This window comes from Aspergillus ochraceoroseus (genome assembly GCF_002846915.1).
Source record: "Aspergillus ochraceoroseus IBT 24754 chromosome Unknown P175scaffold_6, whole genome shotgun sequence".
In the NCBI taxonomy this organism is placed as follows: Eukaryota; Fungi; Ascomycota; class Eurotiomycetes; order Eurotiales; family Aspergillaceae; genus Aspergillus; species Aspergillus ochraceoroseus.
Window position 1 is genome coordinate 1,295,729 of NW_024468481.1, and position 14,408 is coordinate 1,310,136.

The 14,408-nt window shown below is 49.8% G+C and overlaps 9 protein-coding genes across 9 annotated transcripts; 3 read left to right on the plus strand and 6 right to left on the minus strand.

Moving 5' to 3' along the window:
* Nucleotides 1-41: 41 nt before the first annotated feature.
* P175DRAFT_0494581 (putative phosphatidylinositol-3,4,5-trisphosphate 3-phosphatase) lies at nucleotides 42-1,735 on the minus strand (the record flags this gene model as incomplete). The annotated part of the gene is made up of 3 exons (XM_040896020.1): nucleotides 42-1,453; nucleotides 1,555-1,639; nucleotides 1,733-1,735. The coding sequence occupies 3 exons, from the start codon at nucleotides 1,733-1,735 to the stop codon at nucleotides 42-44; spliced, it is 1,500 nt and encodes a 499-aa protein (XP_040750844.1).
* Nucleotides 1,736-1,995: 260 nt separating this feature from the next.
* Nucleotides 1,996-2,799, minus strand: P175DRAFT_0502994 (uncharacterized protein). Its single transcript, XM_040897522.1, has one exon. The coding sequence runs from the start codon at nucleotides 2,676-2,678 to the stop codon at nucleotides 2,253-2,255; it is 426 nt and encodes a 141-aa protein (XP_040750845.1). The 5' UTR covers nucleotides 2,679-2,799; the 3' UTR covers nucleotides 1,996-2,252.
* A 481-nt stretch (nucleotides 2,800-3,280) lies between these two features.
* On the minus strand, nucleotides 3,281-5,616 carry P175DRAFT_0462324 (pentatricopeptide repeat protein). Its single transcript, XM_040894787.1, has 2 exons — nucleotides 4,984-5,616; nucleotides 3,281-4,912 (listed from the first exon to the last, which is right to left on the minus strand). Exons 1-2 carry the CDS (start codon nucleotides 5,602-5,604, stop codon nucleotides 3,452-3,454), a joined length of 2,082 nt encoding a protein of 693 aa, XP_040750846.1. The 5' UTR covers nucleotides 5,605-5,616; the 3' UTR covers nucleotides 3,281-3,451.
* A 110-nt stretch (nucleotides 5,617-5,726) lies between these two features.
* On the minus strand, nucleotides 5,727-6,806 carry P175DRAFT_0482852 (U6 snRNA-associated Sm-like protein LSm4). The gene is made up of 3 exons (XM_040895509.1): nucleotides 6,464-6,806; nucleotides 6,184-6,375; nucleotides 5,727-6,131 (listed from the first exon to the last, which is right to left on the minus strand). Exons 1-3 carry the CDS (start codon nucleotides 6,464-6,466, stop codon nucleotides 5,967-5,969), a joined length of 360 nt encoding a protein of 119 aa, XP_040750847.1. The 5' UTR covers nucleotides 6,467-6,806; the 3' UTR covers nucleotides 5,727-5,966.
* On the minus strand, nucleotides 5,767-6,291 carry P175DRAFT_0502996 (uncharacterized protein). Its single transcript, XM_040897523.1, has one exon. The coding sequence runs from the start codon at nucleotides 5,942-5,944 to the stop codon at nucleotides 5,783-5,785; it is 162 nt and encodes a 53-aa protein (XP_040750848.1). The 5' UTR covers nucleotides 5,945-6,291; the 3' UTR covers nucleotides 5,767-5,782.
* P175DRAFT_0502997 (uncharacterized protein) lies at nucleotides 6,765-8,980 on the plus strand. The gene is made up of 3 exons (XM_040897524.1): nucleotides 6,765-7,018; nucleotides 7,072-7,142; nucleotides 7,195-8,980. The coding sequence occupies exons 1-3, from the start codon at nucleotides 6,901-6,903 to the stop codon at nucleotides 8,731-8,733; spliced, it is 1,728 nt and encodes a 575-aa protein (XP_040750849.1). The 5' UTR covers nucleotides 6,765-6,900; the 3' UTR covers nucleotides 8,734-8,980.
* Nucleotides 8,907-10,810, minus strand: hat1 (histone acetyltransferase catalytic subunit HAT1). Its single transcript, XM_040892817.1, has 4 exons — nucleotides 10,732-10,810; nucleotides 10,371-10,646; nucleotides 10,042-10,303; nucleotides 8,907-9,986 (listed from the first exon to the last, which is right to left on the minus strand). Exons 1-4 carry the CDS (start codon nucleotides 10,748-10,750, stop codon nucleotides 9,059-9,061), a joined length of 1,485 nt encoding a protein of 494 aa, XP_040750850.1. The 5' UTR covers nucleotides 10,751-10,810; the 3' UTR covers nucleotides 8,907-9,058.
* A 266-nt stretch (nucleotides 10,811-11,076) lies between these two features.
* On the plus strand, nucleotides 11,077-12,460 carry P175DRAFT_0517730 (uncharacterized protein; the record flags this gene model as incomplete). The annotated part of the gene is made up of 3 exons (XM_040899001.1): nucleotides 11,077-11,426; nucleotides 11,499-12,119; nucleotides 12,323-12,460. Exons 1-3 carry the CDS (start codon nucleotides 11,325-11,327, stop codon nucleotides 12,458-12,460), a joined length of 861 nt encoding a protein of 286 aa, XP_040750851.1. The 5' UTR covers nucleotides 11,077-11,324.
* Nucleotides 12,461-12,790: 330 nt separating this feature from the next.
* On the plus strand, nucleotides 12,791-14,098 carry P175DRAFT_0533895 (Mn(2+) transporter ATX2; the record flags this gene model as incomplete). The annotated part of the gene is made up of 3 exons (XM_040900089.1): nucleotides 12,791-12,840; nucleotides 12,919-13,866; nucleotides 13,921-14,098. 3 exons carry the CDS (start codon nucleotides 12,791-12,793, stop codon nucleotides 14,096-14,098), a joined length of 1,176 nt encoding a protein of 391 aa, XP_040750852.1.
* Nucleotides 14,099-14,408: the final 310 nt, after the last annotated feature.

The window sequence follows — 14,408 nt, forward strand, 5'->3', positions numbered from 1 at the left end:
AAATATGTATGCCGATATCCCCACCCCAAAAAAGAGCTGCATCACTTGTCCTCCACGAAGTCTTTCTTTGTCTCTCCAGTAGCTGCGGCTACTGTCTCTAAAGCTTGCATGGGTACATTCTCCTGGTTTCGAGCGGACTGCTCTTCAGTGTCGTCGTCCCCGGCCGCGTCCTTGTCCTCGTTCTGATTCTCATTCTCGTTCGCAGCCGTATCAAGGAGCCGCCAATCGGCCGGGTGACTTTCAGGAATGGGCTCGCCTGGTTTTGGTTCGGTGATGATGCTGGCCTCAGCTGCACCTGCGTTTGCGCCTCCTGGAGTGGAAGGAGAAGCATATCGCCAAACAACGTTTAATCGATCAAGCGCTCTGATTCCCTTCTTCGTGGTGCCTTTGATCCCGTCCAGAGCATCCCATTCTATCTCGAAAACACCCGAGTCGTGCTTGTCGCCGCCTTCGAAATATGTATTGAACCAGACGTGCGCGATAGAGGTGACCATTCCTAGGCCTGTGTAGGCGGCTTTGCTGCGCCGTTCAAAGTCGATGTTGACGTCGCATGTTGGGAGGAGAATGGGTGCTGAGGGACGTAGAAGGACGGCTGAGGCTGGTGGTTTGGGGATTGGTGATGGTGATGATGATGATGATGATGATGTTGTTGTTGTTGTGTTGACAGATTCGGTGTTCGAGCTGGGGAGAGCATTTGGTGTAGGGGGTGTCATGGCGCGGCCGGTATCATTCGCATGGCTGTTTCCATTGGGAATCTCGCTCTCCGTATCCATGACAATATGTTCATCCTGACGAAAGAGATGGAAACACTTGATCTTTTGTCCTCCTTCGACAAACCCCTCCACCGCAACTTTAACACCGTCCCTCAACCCCCAGACATGCAGCTCGAGGATCTCCACCGGCCGCTCAACATACTTCTTCCCCATCTGGTTCGTCCACCGGTCCACATACCGCACCCAGCGCACTTGGCTGGGGATACTCACCCCGGAACCAAACCCAACCCGCATGCGCCGCTCCGTAAATCGCTGTAGGGCATCATCCACCGTCCACCCTTCCTGGCTAATCAGGTACGCGCAAGAAATTGTCCCGCTGCGGCCTTTTCCAGCCTTGCAATGCACAACGGCAACACGCTGCCATTTCTCGTTGTCTTTGTCTTTGTCTTCCCCTTTTGGTCCCTCTCCGGGATCCGAATCCTCTAAACGATGCAACCAGTTCCGCATACTCGCCATGACCTTCGGAATAAGCGCAAACGGCGGCGGATGGTGATCGGGAAACGGGAAGTGGTGAATGCGCCCATAGACTTCGGAATCCGGGTACCCTGTGCCCTCAGCGCGGAACTCCCAAATACACCAATCCGCCCCATGTTTTGCATCCAGGAAATTGACGAGGTCTCTCAAGGGTGTTCTGTACGCAAGTTTCGGGTAGTTTGATGACGGCCCGGACGTGGCGATAACTAATTTACGTCAAAAAAAAAAAAAAAAACGTCGCGGTTGATTGAGTGACTTTAGTGATCCAGCCCGTTGAATTGAGTCAGGGCAGGTTAGGCAGGCTCACTCTCATCGGTAACATAGCAGAGATCCAACCCTGCCTCTGGGTGCTGTAGTCGAGGACCAGCTACAATCTGTCGGAGGATCGACGCCTTGTGTTGCGTGTCATGCAAGCCAAGTTTGCTGTCGGTTAGTCTGGGCGTTCTGTTTTACTGGAGAGAAATTTCTTGGGACAGCAAACATACCATGGGTGTGATAGCACCGATCCTTCCATCCAAGACTGGGAGCTTGCGGAAGTTTTCTGTATAGGAAATGAGTAGAGGGAAAGGAGTTGGTTCTTTTGCTGTTTTGAAGCGACGCGTTTAGATGCCGAGCTGCTGATGTCATCGATTCTTGTCTTGTATACTAACTACTACTCCGTAACTAGTCAATAGTTAAATAGTTAAATAGTTACTGTTTCCTGAAGTATTCTTGCGTATATGACTAGAGATGGATAAAATCATTATTATGCATTGCACGAATTAAATACTTCCATTACATTCCATTATTCCAATGAGTGGACACGACATGACATATTCCCAAACACCAGAGCAAAGCATCATCACCACAATCCAGCTCTCAATATCGAATATTCCCGCCAAATAACAGAATTGTACCCAAGATCCAAGACGGATTTATCGCTCGCTTTAGGAGGTAGATGGTAGACGGCACCACATGACGATCGCAATTAGTCCTCCAGTACTCTGTACTCAGTCCCCGGATAATCTAAGCCACCCCATACATCTCCGTCACGGGAATCGTAAACTGTGCGGTGCCGGAGGTGATATTCGCCTGGCCCAGCGCATAGAAATCAGCATCATCACCCTGGCGCCAATGGTGCTTGGCCTTGATCTGCCAGGTCGGGTACAGCTGCGGCACGACCTGCGCGAACACGTTGGGATCTTTGCATTTCACGTAGTCTTGTTCCACGGTGGTTCCGGTACAGGTTGTGTTGAATGCCGGAGTATTGATGGTTCCAATGCCATAGATGTTGAATGTGTAGACGCAGCCTCCGGGGGAGCAGCCGACGTCGAATTCCGAGACGTGCCATGTTAGGGCTGGGTTGTCGGCGGTAATCCGGATAGGGAAGGCGGATGCTGTAGTCGCGCTCCAGATGGAGACGGCGATCGTGATGAGGGAGGTGAGTTGCATGATGGGTGAAGAAATATAAGTGTTCTTCAAGAGTAGGAATGAATATGGGTGGATGGGTGGGTGTTTTTGTACCGAGCAAGGGATAGTCAAGTAAACGCAGATTCGGGACAAAGGGGTGATAACTTGCGAACAGGAGACAGAGAAGATTGTATATAATAGGAAAGGAGGGAGAAGGACGGGATAGATGTACTTGGTGATATTATGTGTGGAGGACAATTGGACGCCGCCTGGTCGATCACCCTTGCCAATATACGAACTGCTGTCGATCTTCTGTTAGTAACTGTTCATAATAATAATACAGTGCCAGTACTACATGATCGATGTTATTATCAGGCAGGCAGGTAGCCGAATTGTCAGAGGCTAGACTGACACTCGTCCACTCATCGTGAACAACGTCTGTTGCTATTTTTGCTTACCTAGGTAGGTTGAAGTGTCAGTGGAATGCCGACTCCTGAGCCAGGTTTCAAGACCTTTAGGCGCTCCACTGGTTCCTTCGGCCTTTCCTGGATGTGGTTAACTCTGTCATACTCTGTAGCCTGCTCTCGACTTTTTAAGTACCTGTGTTGTAATGGTGAAGGGGGGATATATATATATATAGATTTATTGCGTCTTCCAGGTTGACTTGTACTGTATACATCAAAAACCGTCATTCGATCCTTGGACCCTTAAAAACGAGGGATACCATCTTTCAATGCTTAAAAATTACTTAAATACATACATACATACATACATATGTACATATGTACACATATATAGGGCCCATTTCCATATCCTTATTCACTGGCGGGTTTCTTAGAGTTCAGCTGATCCTCAGGAATGAGGCCACCAGGCTCGTAGTCCATCCAATCATCCTCTTGTTGCGCCCTCGCAATCGCCAGCCGTCTTCTCTTTCTCTTCCGGCGCTCCTTGTTGTATTGCCGGCGCTCGTCCTTGGACATTTTCAGGTACATTTGTCGGTTCTCTTCCCGCTGGGAGTCTCGGGCTTTGACCTGTTGGGGAAGGTCGGCAAATGCCCCGGTTGACTCACTTCGGACTTTCTGAAACAGCGCCATCCCTTCCGCAGCCTTTATCTCATCGGCGGGACTCCGCACTAGTCCGTCGTGGATATCCGGGTGATACTTCAATTCAATGGCAAAGTCGTCATTCGATTCCGCACAAAGCTCGCGGATCTCAGTGCGTGCTTCCGGGCTAGGATGGAACCCTCGTTCCTGCAAATCGTGAAAGTACATATACGCCGATTCGAAATTGCCCGATTGGAGGCACATGATAACGAGGCGCTCGAACGTCCGGGCATCCGGTAACACATTGAAGGCTGCCATTTCCTTGACAATAAACATCGCTGCCTCGGTATTTTTAGCCCGGTGGCACATGCTGATAAGAGAGGTGAATGTGGCGGTGTCTGGCTGTTCATTACAAAGCGTATAGAGTTCCTTATAAAATGCAATTCCATCATCAACCTCGAATGGGTCATCCTTGGCGTTGTGCTCGCACATCTCAATGACCACTCCGGCGCAGGCGAGCGGGATTTCATGCCCCGCGGCCTTTAGTTCTTTGAGAACAGCCCACACATCCCGTACGTGGGTATGTTCTCTAAGGCTATGCGCAATGATAGCTTGTGTAGAGCTTGATCGCAATGCGAGACCATCCTGATGCATTTTACACAGCACCTCAAACGCAGCGTATAAATTACCAGACACGAGGTGGGCATCGGACAGGTTTTCATAGTCCTGGGGTTCGAGGGGCAGACTGTTGTGGGTAAGAAAGTTGACTACTGATGCGGCAAGCTTGGTATCGCCCTCAGAGGCCGCTACCTCCAGCACTTTGCTGCACAACCAATGCTCTGGATGAAGATAGCCCAATTCAACTTTTCTTCCCCATATGAAGCAAGTGGCGCCGTAATGGAGTGAGGTAGTTGCCCGATCGAGGACATGGGTCCATAGCTCGGGTGTCATTTCATGGCCTTGGCTTAAGCGGGAACGCATTAGTTGCTCGATCTGGTCAAATTCGTTAAACTCGCAAAGGTAATAGATGAGAAGGCTATGGAGCCAATCTTGGACCGGTATATCCTTCCTCTCCATGTTTGCAATATGATCCAGGGCCAATTCGAACTGGTGTTCTCTAATCAGGCCAGCTACCACATAATGCCACCCGTCTGGACTGAGCGGTAGCCAGCGATCTCGAAGTGCACGTAAGATATCTTGGCGGAGGAGGGAATCCGGGTGAACCGCAATGGCCTTGGTTAAACCGCATTGTCAGTACCCGATCCAGATTCATGGACTACTGTGGAGATCGAACTAGTACTTACCTGCAGTGCAGCATGAAGTGTCCCAGAATCCGCTGGGATGCCATTCTCGTCCATCTCCGCAAGTAGTCGTCGGACTAGAATTGGTGTCCCGCGATCAGGATCGGCGTTACATTGTATAAGCCACTTATAATGCCTCCCTTCAGGACGAATACAACGGTCTCGAATTAGAAGCCGCAGGATTTGTGTCGCACTGTGGACGTTTGGACGTCTATCTGCAATATTTCGAAGCTTAGCCTCTAACTTTGCTGTGGACCAGTGCTGGAGCTGCTCCGGCACACCGTGTGTCTGCCATGACTTGCGATAGCCCAGCAGCTGTTCTATCTTGTTATCCGCGCCCTTTATGTGGGAGAATTCTTGGTCCGGTAGAGTATCGGTGTGGATATCTATCGCGTAGGATCGATCTCCTGGCGCCTCATGTCTGTCTACGTCCCCAGAGGAATTGGTGCTGTAGTATCTTTGATGGCACGCGGATAACGGCGGTGGGAGAAGCGTTGATGAAAGAGGTCGCGAGCCTGGCTTTGCTGGACGAACGACACTGTGCCGCTTAAGTGTCTTGAGAGTAAATGAGGGACAAAGACAACGCCAGAGTCCATCCAGAACGAGTCTCTGCTGGGACATCATGGATCTCTGTAGAAACTCAAACCTCCGAAGATGGGCTCCGAGAAACAAATGCCGTCTGATCACGTGATATCACAGTCCTTGCCAGCTGATTTAAATAACTATGATACGCAGTCCTCGAGCAGAGATGAAGGTTGTTAGGAAACTACGGAGTTATCATTTCTTGTCGTTTTCACATGGGTCACATAATGATTATTGTAGCAACGAATTTTACATGGCACGATTCCCAGCGAAAAACCCAACCAGATGCGCCAGGCCATGCGACTAACCCGTCAAACCATCCTCCATAGCGAACTACTTCCTCAGTATCTCCGGGGTATCTTTCTTTGTCTCTGCTCGTCATTGCGTGGCACCAAATCCCACATCTAGCTTCCACCCCGGCCCCGGCCACGCCCACGACCCCGACCTCCCCGGCCTCCCCTATCGCCCCTTCCACCTTCGCGAGGGCCACGGTTGCGATTTGGCGGTTGGTTCTGCTGTTGGTCTTTCACCATTTCGATAATCTCCTCAGGAATCCGTAGGTATTTGATCTAAGCGCCGAGATTAGTTTCGTGCTAGCTAGGGTGAGGGGCAGGAACCTACATTGTTTCCTCGGACGTAGACCTCTGGTAGTCGAAAGAAACGGTCGCCTTCGGGGCTTGTCTGAACCACTTCCTTAAGAATCAAATTCATCCAGTTGTCGCAATTGGCGAGATGTCCGTTCAGTGTCTCGCCGTTCTTAAGCTCGACAAGCATGGGGTGGCCTTGAGCGGCCGTTAGCAAACCGAGGGGCAACTATCATTCGCGCATAATTAGTATTTATCAAATTAGAAAAGAGGTCGACAGCTTCGTTCCTTGTTATTTGGGGGGGAGGGGTCTTTACCATAGTAGATACTCTAAAAGGTGGGCTAAGAAAATGCGATAGTAATGAGCTCAGAGGCAGAACCCGATCCCTTATCGCAGAGATCAACCAGAATAACGAGTAACCAAGTAGGTGCCCAGTAGCGAAATGCTGAATTCAAGTGTGCTGGGACTGGATTGCTGCACATGAAGCTGGGATGCAACAAGCTTCTGGCATCGGCGAAGTCCTCGGAAAATAGGAATCTCCGCAATCCGGAAACTAGAGAGTACTTGTAAGGGTGGGGAGACCATCAGCATCAGTATCCATCCCACCCGATCATGATTTTCCGATGAAGCACGGATTCTTCAAAGAGGGATCGATACTAGGTACTCTCATAAACCGAGAAGAGTCACAGTCGACCGCGCAGTCGCCGTCGGGGTTGCGTTCATGTAGATCCCTACCGTCAGCTCTACACCAGTATGCGTTTCTCTGCGAACTTATCCTTATGGATTCTCCTGGCCGTGTTCATTAATGGTCTTGTTGCCGGTGCATCGCCTGCTGATGAAGTTGGAGCATCTGTTACCGGCTTATTTGAGAGTTAGTCCATGTTTTGGAATCAGTAACCACGTCTTATCTAAGTGTTTTGATAGCAGATGAATTTACCCTCGTGAAGTTCCAAGCTATATGCTCAGCATGCCAGGACAATGGGCATTCGAGCCTGGTAAGACGATCTTTTTGCCCAAAGTGTATAATTACGGAGATGACTGTATTAGCCTCTAGAATTGAAAGTTTATAAATCCCGGGATGCCTGTGATGGGACGGGCATTTATCTCAATGGAAAGGACCTTGCTCATACCTGGAATGGAAATGCCGGTCATGGCTCGGGAACGATCAAGTCCTCTAGCAACCCTAATACGGTACTTTCTGCTAACTGGGAGAGCACCTGCAGACCGGCTCCTTGTCGCGACTCGGAAGAGTGTCTGGCACAATTCCTGACTGTGCACATTGAACAACTGGGACAGGTGCACCTCGAACCCAAAGTAAGCTTCAGGATCTTCTTACAGGAGAACTTAGAGCCAGTGATTCGTGACATTTCAAGTCCACCATGGACACTGATTCAGCTTTCGTACATGAAAAACTGGCAGGAATTAATAGACATGGACTGTATCGATCAATCGGATGCAGCCACAAGCCAAGAAAGCCAACCTGCAGAAAGTATAGAAGTTCTATGGAATCACTTACAGGACCTTAAGATAAAAGCTCATCGCCTACATGAAATGATAGAGAAAGAGGAGCATAAGGTGCGGAAAATGCTACAACAGACCTGCCCAACCGTCGCCGCATCCGAATGGGGGGACTGCACCACCCTAGGTTGCAAAGTCAAGATCTCGCTATCCAAAGTCCCCAGTCTACTTCGCCAAATGCAATATAAATTCGGGCCGTTACCTTCCTCCTTGCCTGAATTCTATTGCGGACAGTGTCCACATCACAGCATCTGCGCTCAGAGCTCTCCCAATCCAAACTCCACAGTATCCAACGGCGGACATTATTCTTCTGAATCCGAATCCAGCAACTCGGAACCAGCATCCACTACCCCCATCGCCGACAGCGCATACGACGCCAAAACGACCAACCATCTAATCTTCCATTCTGGACACGAATTCTTCGACCTCCCCATCATCGCCGCGGGAGTCGTTCTCATCGGGAGCATCTCCATCCTCACATTCATCATCTACCAGAACAGCTTTTACTGCCGACGTCGTCGCGCCGATCGAGCCGCCAGGCGAGAAGAAAGACAGACCCGTCGCGCCTATAGATCTGCAGCCCGACGACTCCGCTGGCAACAATGGTGGGAGGGCCTTACTACTCGCGGTCTTATCCCAAGACCCCACCGCATTCACCATAACCACAACACCAACGACGTCGCTGGCGACGACAACACCCAACTAAACGACTTCGGCCTACCCGCCGTAGAATTCGCAGACCCCACCCAGCAATCCGATCACGAGCCTAGCCATGCACCACCTTCAGAGCCGGGCGTCATGCAGGCCGAGATCTGGGGGTTTCGACAGGCTCTAGAGTACGTGGGGGAGTTGGTTCGGAACCCAGCGCAGGGTTTCGAGGCTGCGCATGCGCGTGCAAATGACGCAGACCATGAAATCGCAGACCTTCTGAATAAACAAAGGAGGGAGCCTTTGACGGTAGCATCGTCGACAGCTGGACTTTCGACTCTCCTGTCGTCGAGAACAAGTATGATGAGTTTAGATACGTTGGAGACCGCGGAGACGGCGCCGCCTAGCTATCATCCGTGATATTATTATTATTATTATTTGGTTTTTAATTCATCTTGCAGATACTTAGGTTGCTATAGCTACTGAAGGATATAAGGACACTCATTCTCTACTACTATATTCGATCAAGGACGATTTATTCGATACTAAGCGAAGGCGGGGCTTACGGAAATGCCGCGGTAAAAGGCTACAATAGTGGTCGTTTTTGGCCGCATTTTCACAGGTCCTCACATTCTAGTTGTAATCTGTATGTTTTGATGATATTGTTACAGGACAGCTTCTCAACAGCTTGAATAAACGAGACATGTGTAAAGGTTGCATCCCTTTCTTGGTAGCATGATACTATTTATGCCTTTGGCCGCTTGGAAACAGTAGCTTCCTCGTCCTCTTCCTCTTCCTCGTCGTCGTCATCTATGGTGAGTTTTCGCTTGAGTCGGTGTTCTCTACTCGATGAAGCATCAGCTTCTTCTTGTTGAGCTTTAAGGCGCTCTTCACGGTCGTTGAAAACACCAAGCAGTTGCTCGTAGCCGTCTTCCACACACGAAACAGTCTCCTCGAGAGCATGGTGACGCTCACTCAGCTTCAGCTGGATCAACGTATCCCGGGCGCGTTTGTAAAGGCGCTGCTTCGTGAGCATGCGCCACCAATAGTAACGCCGGTCGTCCGGGTCGTCGGCTCTATGCTTCTTAATGAAGAGGCGTGACATGTTTGCGCCACCCTTGTGCCGATGTTTGATATTGATCTGGCCGAGAAGGAACATTTCCAGGATATGTGCAAACTGGGTCGGCGCAATTTTGTTGGTTGTGCGGATATCATTGAGGAGCTTGGTAGGTAAGAGCACGGAGGTTGGTACACGCCTGGATTTCTTCGCGCTATCGCTGAAGGGGTCGGGGTTGATGTTTAGGTTATGCTTGAGGAATATTGGCCGAAGGATATGATAATCAGCCGTGTCGCGGAGCACGTCAAAGGCTTCATTAGGGTCTTCCACGGTGAGTTCGACAATGGTAGGGTCTTCGAAGCACGCAGTGTGAATTGTGGTATAGAGGTGGACACCATGCCCTGTGCCTTGATGGGGTGGGAGAATCAAAAACTGAGCGATTCGCAGACGAGATGGGAGCTCCCCAGGTCGGATCTCTGAGGCAGGGAATGCATTGTTCTTGACAGTAGGCTTATCTGAACGGTCTCTTTGGTACATCCACCACCGATAGGTTGTCGCATATCCGACAATAGAGTATTTTGAAGCTGACGGGGTAGGAGGTTCGACTTTCTCGTATCTAGTTTGTATCAGTTACCGTAAACCTGGCAGATATTCTCCACGGGCGCCCATACACAAAGTATATCATCCATCGCTCGAGTGTCCATTCAGGGTCGTCTGTCGCAAGAGGTACTCCACCCTCAATGAAGAATGATACCATAATCTGAATCCGGTTCAGTAGCAATTGTACTTTAGGGTCGGCGAGGGATGCAGCCCAGATTTCATAATGCCTCCCACGAGTCGCGTAACTATGAACGAGCTTTCCTGGGGGAACAAAATCCTTGCTGTCTTCCTCTTGAAGAGAGTTCTCAAACTCGGGGAGCGTGGAAAAGGCCTCTGGCGGGTCCAAAGTGTGTTAGACTAGTCAAAGAGACAACAGACCAGATTCGCGGGGTCTACTTACCTTCAGGAAGGAACTGCTTCAATGCTTTAAGCAGGTCGACGGGTTCCGCATCATCCACTGCTTGGAATTTCTCATCATAAGAGATATGGATTTGTGGGCGGAGGTCATGGGCTGCAAACCGCAAGCGGATGATCAATCCCTTGTACCCGAATATACGCTCTTCGTCTCCAAAAATCGGATATGTAAATTGAGGGTGAAAGCTTGAAACGGTTTTGGGCTTATGTTGATCTGGCTGCACGATGGTGATTTGGACGGCGTCGTTCGCGTCGCAAGACCCTGTATAAAGGAATTCGGGCGTCAGCTTGATGATCGCGATAGCAGGAGAGAAGGGGGAATCGAGATAAGAAATGGGGCCATTTACAATCGCTTTCAGCCGACATGATGGTAATTCTCTTCCAGAGTAATGGAGGAGTAAGTTGGAAGAAAGAAATCGAAACCTTGATGTCTCTAACGAAGTCTCCGTCCTCCATTCTCCCCTCGCGTGTTTCGATCGCGCTGCGCGGAACGGTATAACCCTTTTGGGACTAGCGCATCGTCATACTATCACGAAGAAAAGCTGTACAGTCCAAGGCAAAGATGAAGTAGAAATGGGATAATTCCTAGGAATAAAACTAGAGTAGTCAATTCCAACTGGTTAAGTCTTACAAAATCCCAGTATTAATATAAGAATAAAGGATTCCTACTTTTTTTGGCAAGGGGAATGGTTGCTTGTGTAATCTATGAAATCCATTTCCAAACTCTCAATATACAGGCGCATCAGTTATAAAATGCCGTCGAAAAGTATACATATGTAGGATCAATCAATGTGGGGTAAACCTCGGCTTGTCACTCATGGTGGGACCTTGATATTGCACCACCACCACCTCTCGCACTACATCCCCCTACAAAGATTAGATTATTATACATACACATCCCAGCATATCGAAGCCAGTAAGTACCAAGCTAGCTGATACAATGTCCTCGACCGATCCACAACGCATCACCTTGATCGGACTGGGGACTATCGGTATGTCCATGGCTGCTCTGCATCTCACATGGGACAGCATCATAGTCGACGTATTCGACCCAAGACCAGACCTAGAAGAATACTGATTCAAAACTCTTCCCATTTTCCTATCTGGATCCGAGACTGAATCCAGAGGATCCAGAGTATCTTCTCAAGTGTCCTGTGGTCGTCTCAACATCCACCCCTCACTAGAAAGCGCCTGCGCATCCGCAACAATCGTACAGGAACAAGGCCCTGAGAATCTCGCCTTTAAACAATCCATCTGGAAACAAGTAGAGTCGTTCGCTCCCCGCACGGCACATCTCTGGACGAGTACCTCGGGCATCGCAGCATCGGTGCAACAGACCAACATGCAAGATAAAACCCGCCTGCTGGTTGTGCGCCCGTTCAACCCGCCTCACATTATGCCGTTGCTCAAGATCGTGCCGGCTCCTGAAACTGCCCCTGAGCGAGTTGAGTTCGCGCGGGAGTACTTCTCCCTCCCCGGGTCTAGGCATCGGCCTGTAGTCATTCGGAAAGAGATTCCCGGGTTTGTGGGCAATCGATTGGCATTTGCGTTGTTGCGTGAGGCGTGTTATCTCGTGCAGGAGGATGTGGTGGATGCGAAAGATCTGGATACGATTCTCATGGCGAGTTTAGGCCCGAGGTGGGCGGGGAATGGTGTTTTTGAGAGCTATCAGCAAGGAGGAGGGGAGGGGGGGATTCGGGCCTTTCTGGGGAAGTTGGAGAGCACCATGCAGGAGGTTTGGGAAAAAGAGATATGGAGATTCTGAGAAGAGCACTTAGTCACTACTAGTACAGAGTAGGTAACTAACTACCTATCCCAGGTGAATAATATCTAGTGATATGCATTCTGAGGAATTTCTCTTCCAGTGAAGAAGTTGACTTGAAGGATAAAGATTCAGCCGAATCGGGAAGGTGCCACGATCTGTTGCTTTTAGGGCAGGAACGACTGACCACCGCCACGGGACGTGCCTGGCTGTACGATGTATTGTACTCCGTACTATTAATAACACAATATTTGCTCTGGTTTAGAGTAGTTACTACGGGTAAGTGCTGGTGCTACAGAGTAGTTAACTACTAGTAATTGCTAATCTGTACTCCGTACTGTCATAAATTACCAAATAAATTCCAGTAAATTACGCCCCTTTCCGTTTCCAACTGCGACCGATCGTCATCGTCCACCTACGCCACGTTTTCAGTCACGGACACCTGTCGGCACCATTCTTCTAACGACTCGTTTGACATATCATCATAGCCCCCTCCCACAACCCAGTTTTCCCAGTCTAACAAATCAACTTGCCTCGTTACATCTCAGCAGGACTGGACTCCGCCCAATTGTGTTAACTGAGCAGTTGACGCCATGATTGAAGACCTCTAAGCGCAAACACACCTCCGGGACGAGACACCTACCATGGAGGGACTTTTCACATTGCTCATCTTGAGCATTGTGATGGCAATTACGTGAGTTGCTCAATTGCCTTCCATGACCGTTGGGTCTCAGTTTTCCGCCAGCTAATACCACTTATTGGCCGCCCATAGATCCTTCGTCGTCGGCTCATTACCACTGGCCTTCAAGCTTTCTCCTTCCCAGTTGCGACTAATCTCCTCCATTGGCATGGGGGTTTTGGTTGGGACATCCTTGATTGTAATTATACCAGAGGGCGTGGAGACTCTTTACAGCGCGGATGCGACTATTCAACGCAGAGACCTTAGCCGCCGCTCAGTCTCTTTCCCGGGTTCGCAGCAACAACCAATCATTCCTGTCATCACAACGACCTCTTCCAACCCGGACGGGGAAGAAAACAACTGGCATGGAGCACTTGGCTCCCCCGTCAAAACTACCATACATGTTACACGCAATCTGCCGGTCGAGCTGCAGGAACGAAAGGAGGAGACGTCAGGTGAAGGGTCGGAGGATAAGCACAATGAAAATAGCTCCCCGCATGCTTGGATTGGTATTGCTCTTATCAGTGGCTTCATTCTGATGTATTTGATCGACAAAATCCCCGAGTTTGCGACCCCGCCTAAACCACCGAGAGCACCTTATCATATTTCTTTAGACAACCTGGGCTCTGGACTGCGTCGAAACTCGTCACCCTCTCGGGAAGGTGGACTTTTGGATGCCGCCAACATCCCTCGCAGCAGTCACAGCTTTGCAACAACTACAGGGCTCGTGATCCATGCGGCCGCGGACGGGATCGCCCTAGGAGCATCAAGTTCCGACACGGGCTTAAGTTTTATTATTTTCTTGGCCATCATGGTCCATAAGGCCCCAGCATCTTTCGGGCTTACATCGATTTTGCTTAAACAGGGCCTATCTAGTCGTGCTGCGAGAGCCCATCTGTTGATATTTAGTCTAGCGGCCCCGGTAGGGGCTCTGGCGACTTTCTTATTTGTGCATCTATTGGGATCGGGATCCAGCCCCGACGAAACAGGTGCTCGTTGGCGGACGGGGGTGCTGCTTCTGTTTTCAGCCGGTACCTTTTTGTAAGACCCCCTCACCCCTCCCCCCGGAATTCATGGGAACTAACTTTAGTGCAGGTACGTGGCGATGCACACCATGCAGGAGCATGGCCCCACTGCACGAGAGCCGCCGGTCAATGGCTACGGAGACCCTCGAGACATCCCATCGAAATCCGACAAGTCGATGAGGGACTTGGTTGCTTCTGTAGTGGGCATGGTGTTGCCGCTGTTTCTCCAAATCGGGCATGCCCACTAACGGAGTCCTTCGGGCCACCTTTGCGTTCCAACTAGATTATTTTTCTGTGATGTTTTTCTATTAAAAACCAAATTTTTTTTTTAGGATCCGGTTTCTTTTGATGGGTACATGTTTTGAACACTGACGAGGCGATTGCCACTGAAACAGGCCTCTCCCCTTGATAGCTAGAATTATTGATTTCCTTGTTTATTTTTTTTTCTCTTTTTTTCTGTTTGCCTCCATATCCGCCTTAATTGTCACAATATACCTGCTATAGTCCTGTGAAGAGCAGCGAGTTGTATCGGATCTTGGTTGATCTGGAATGATCTGG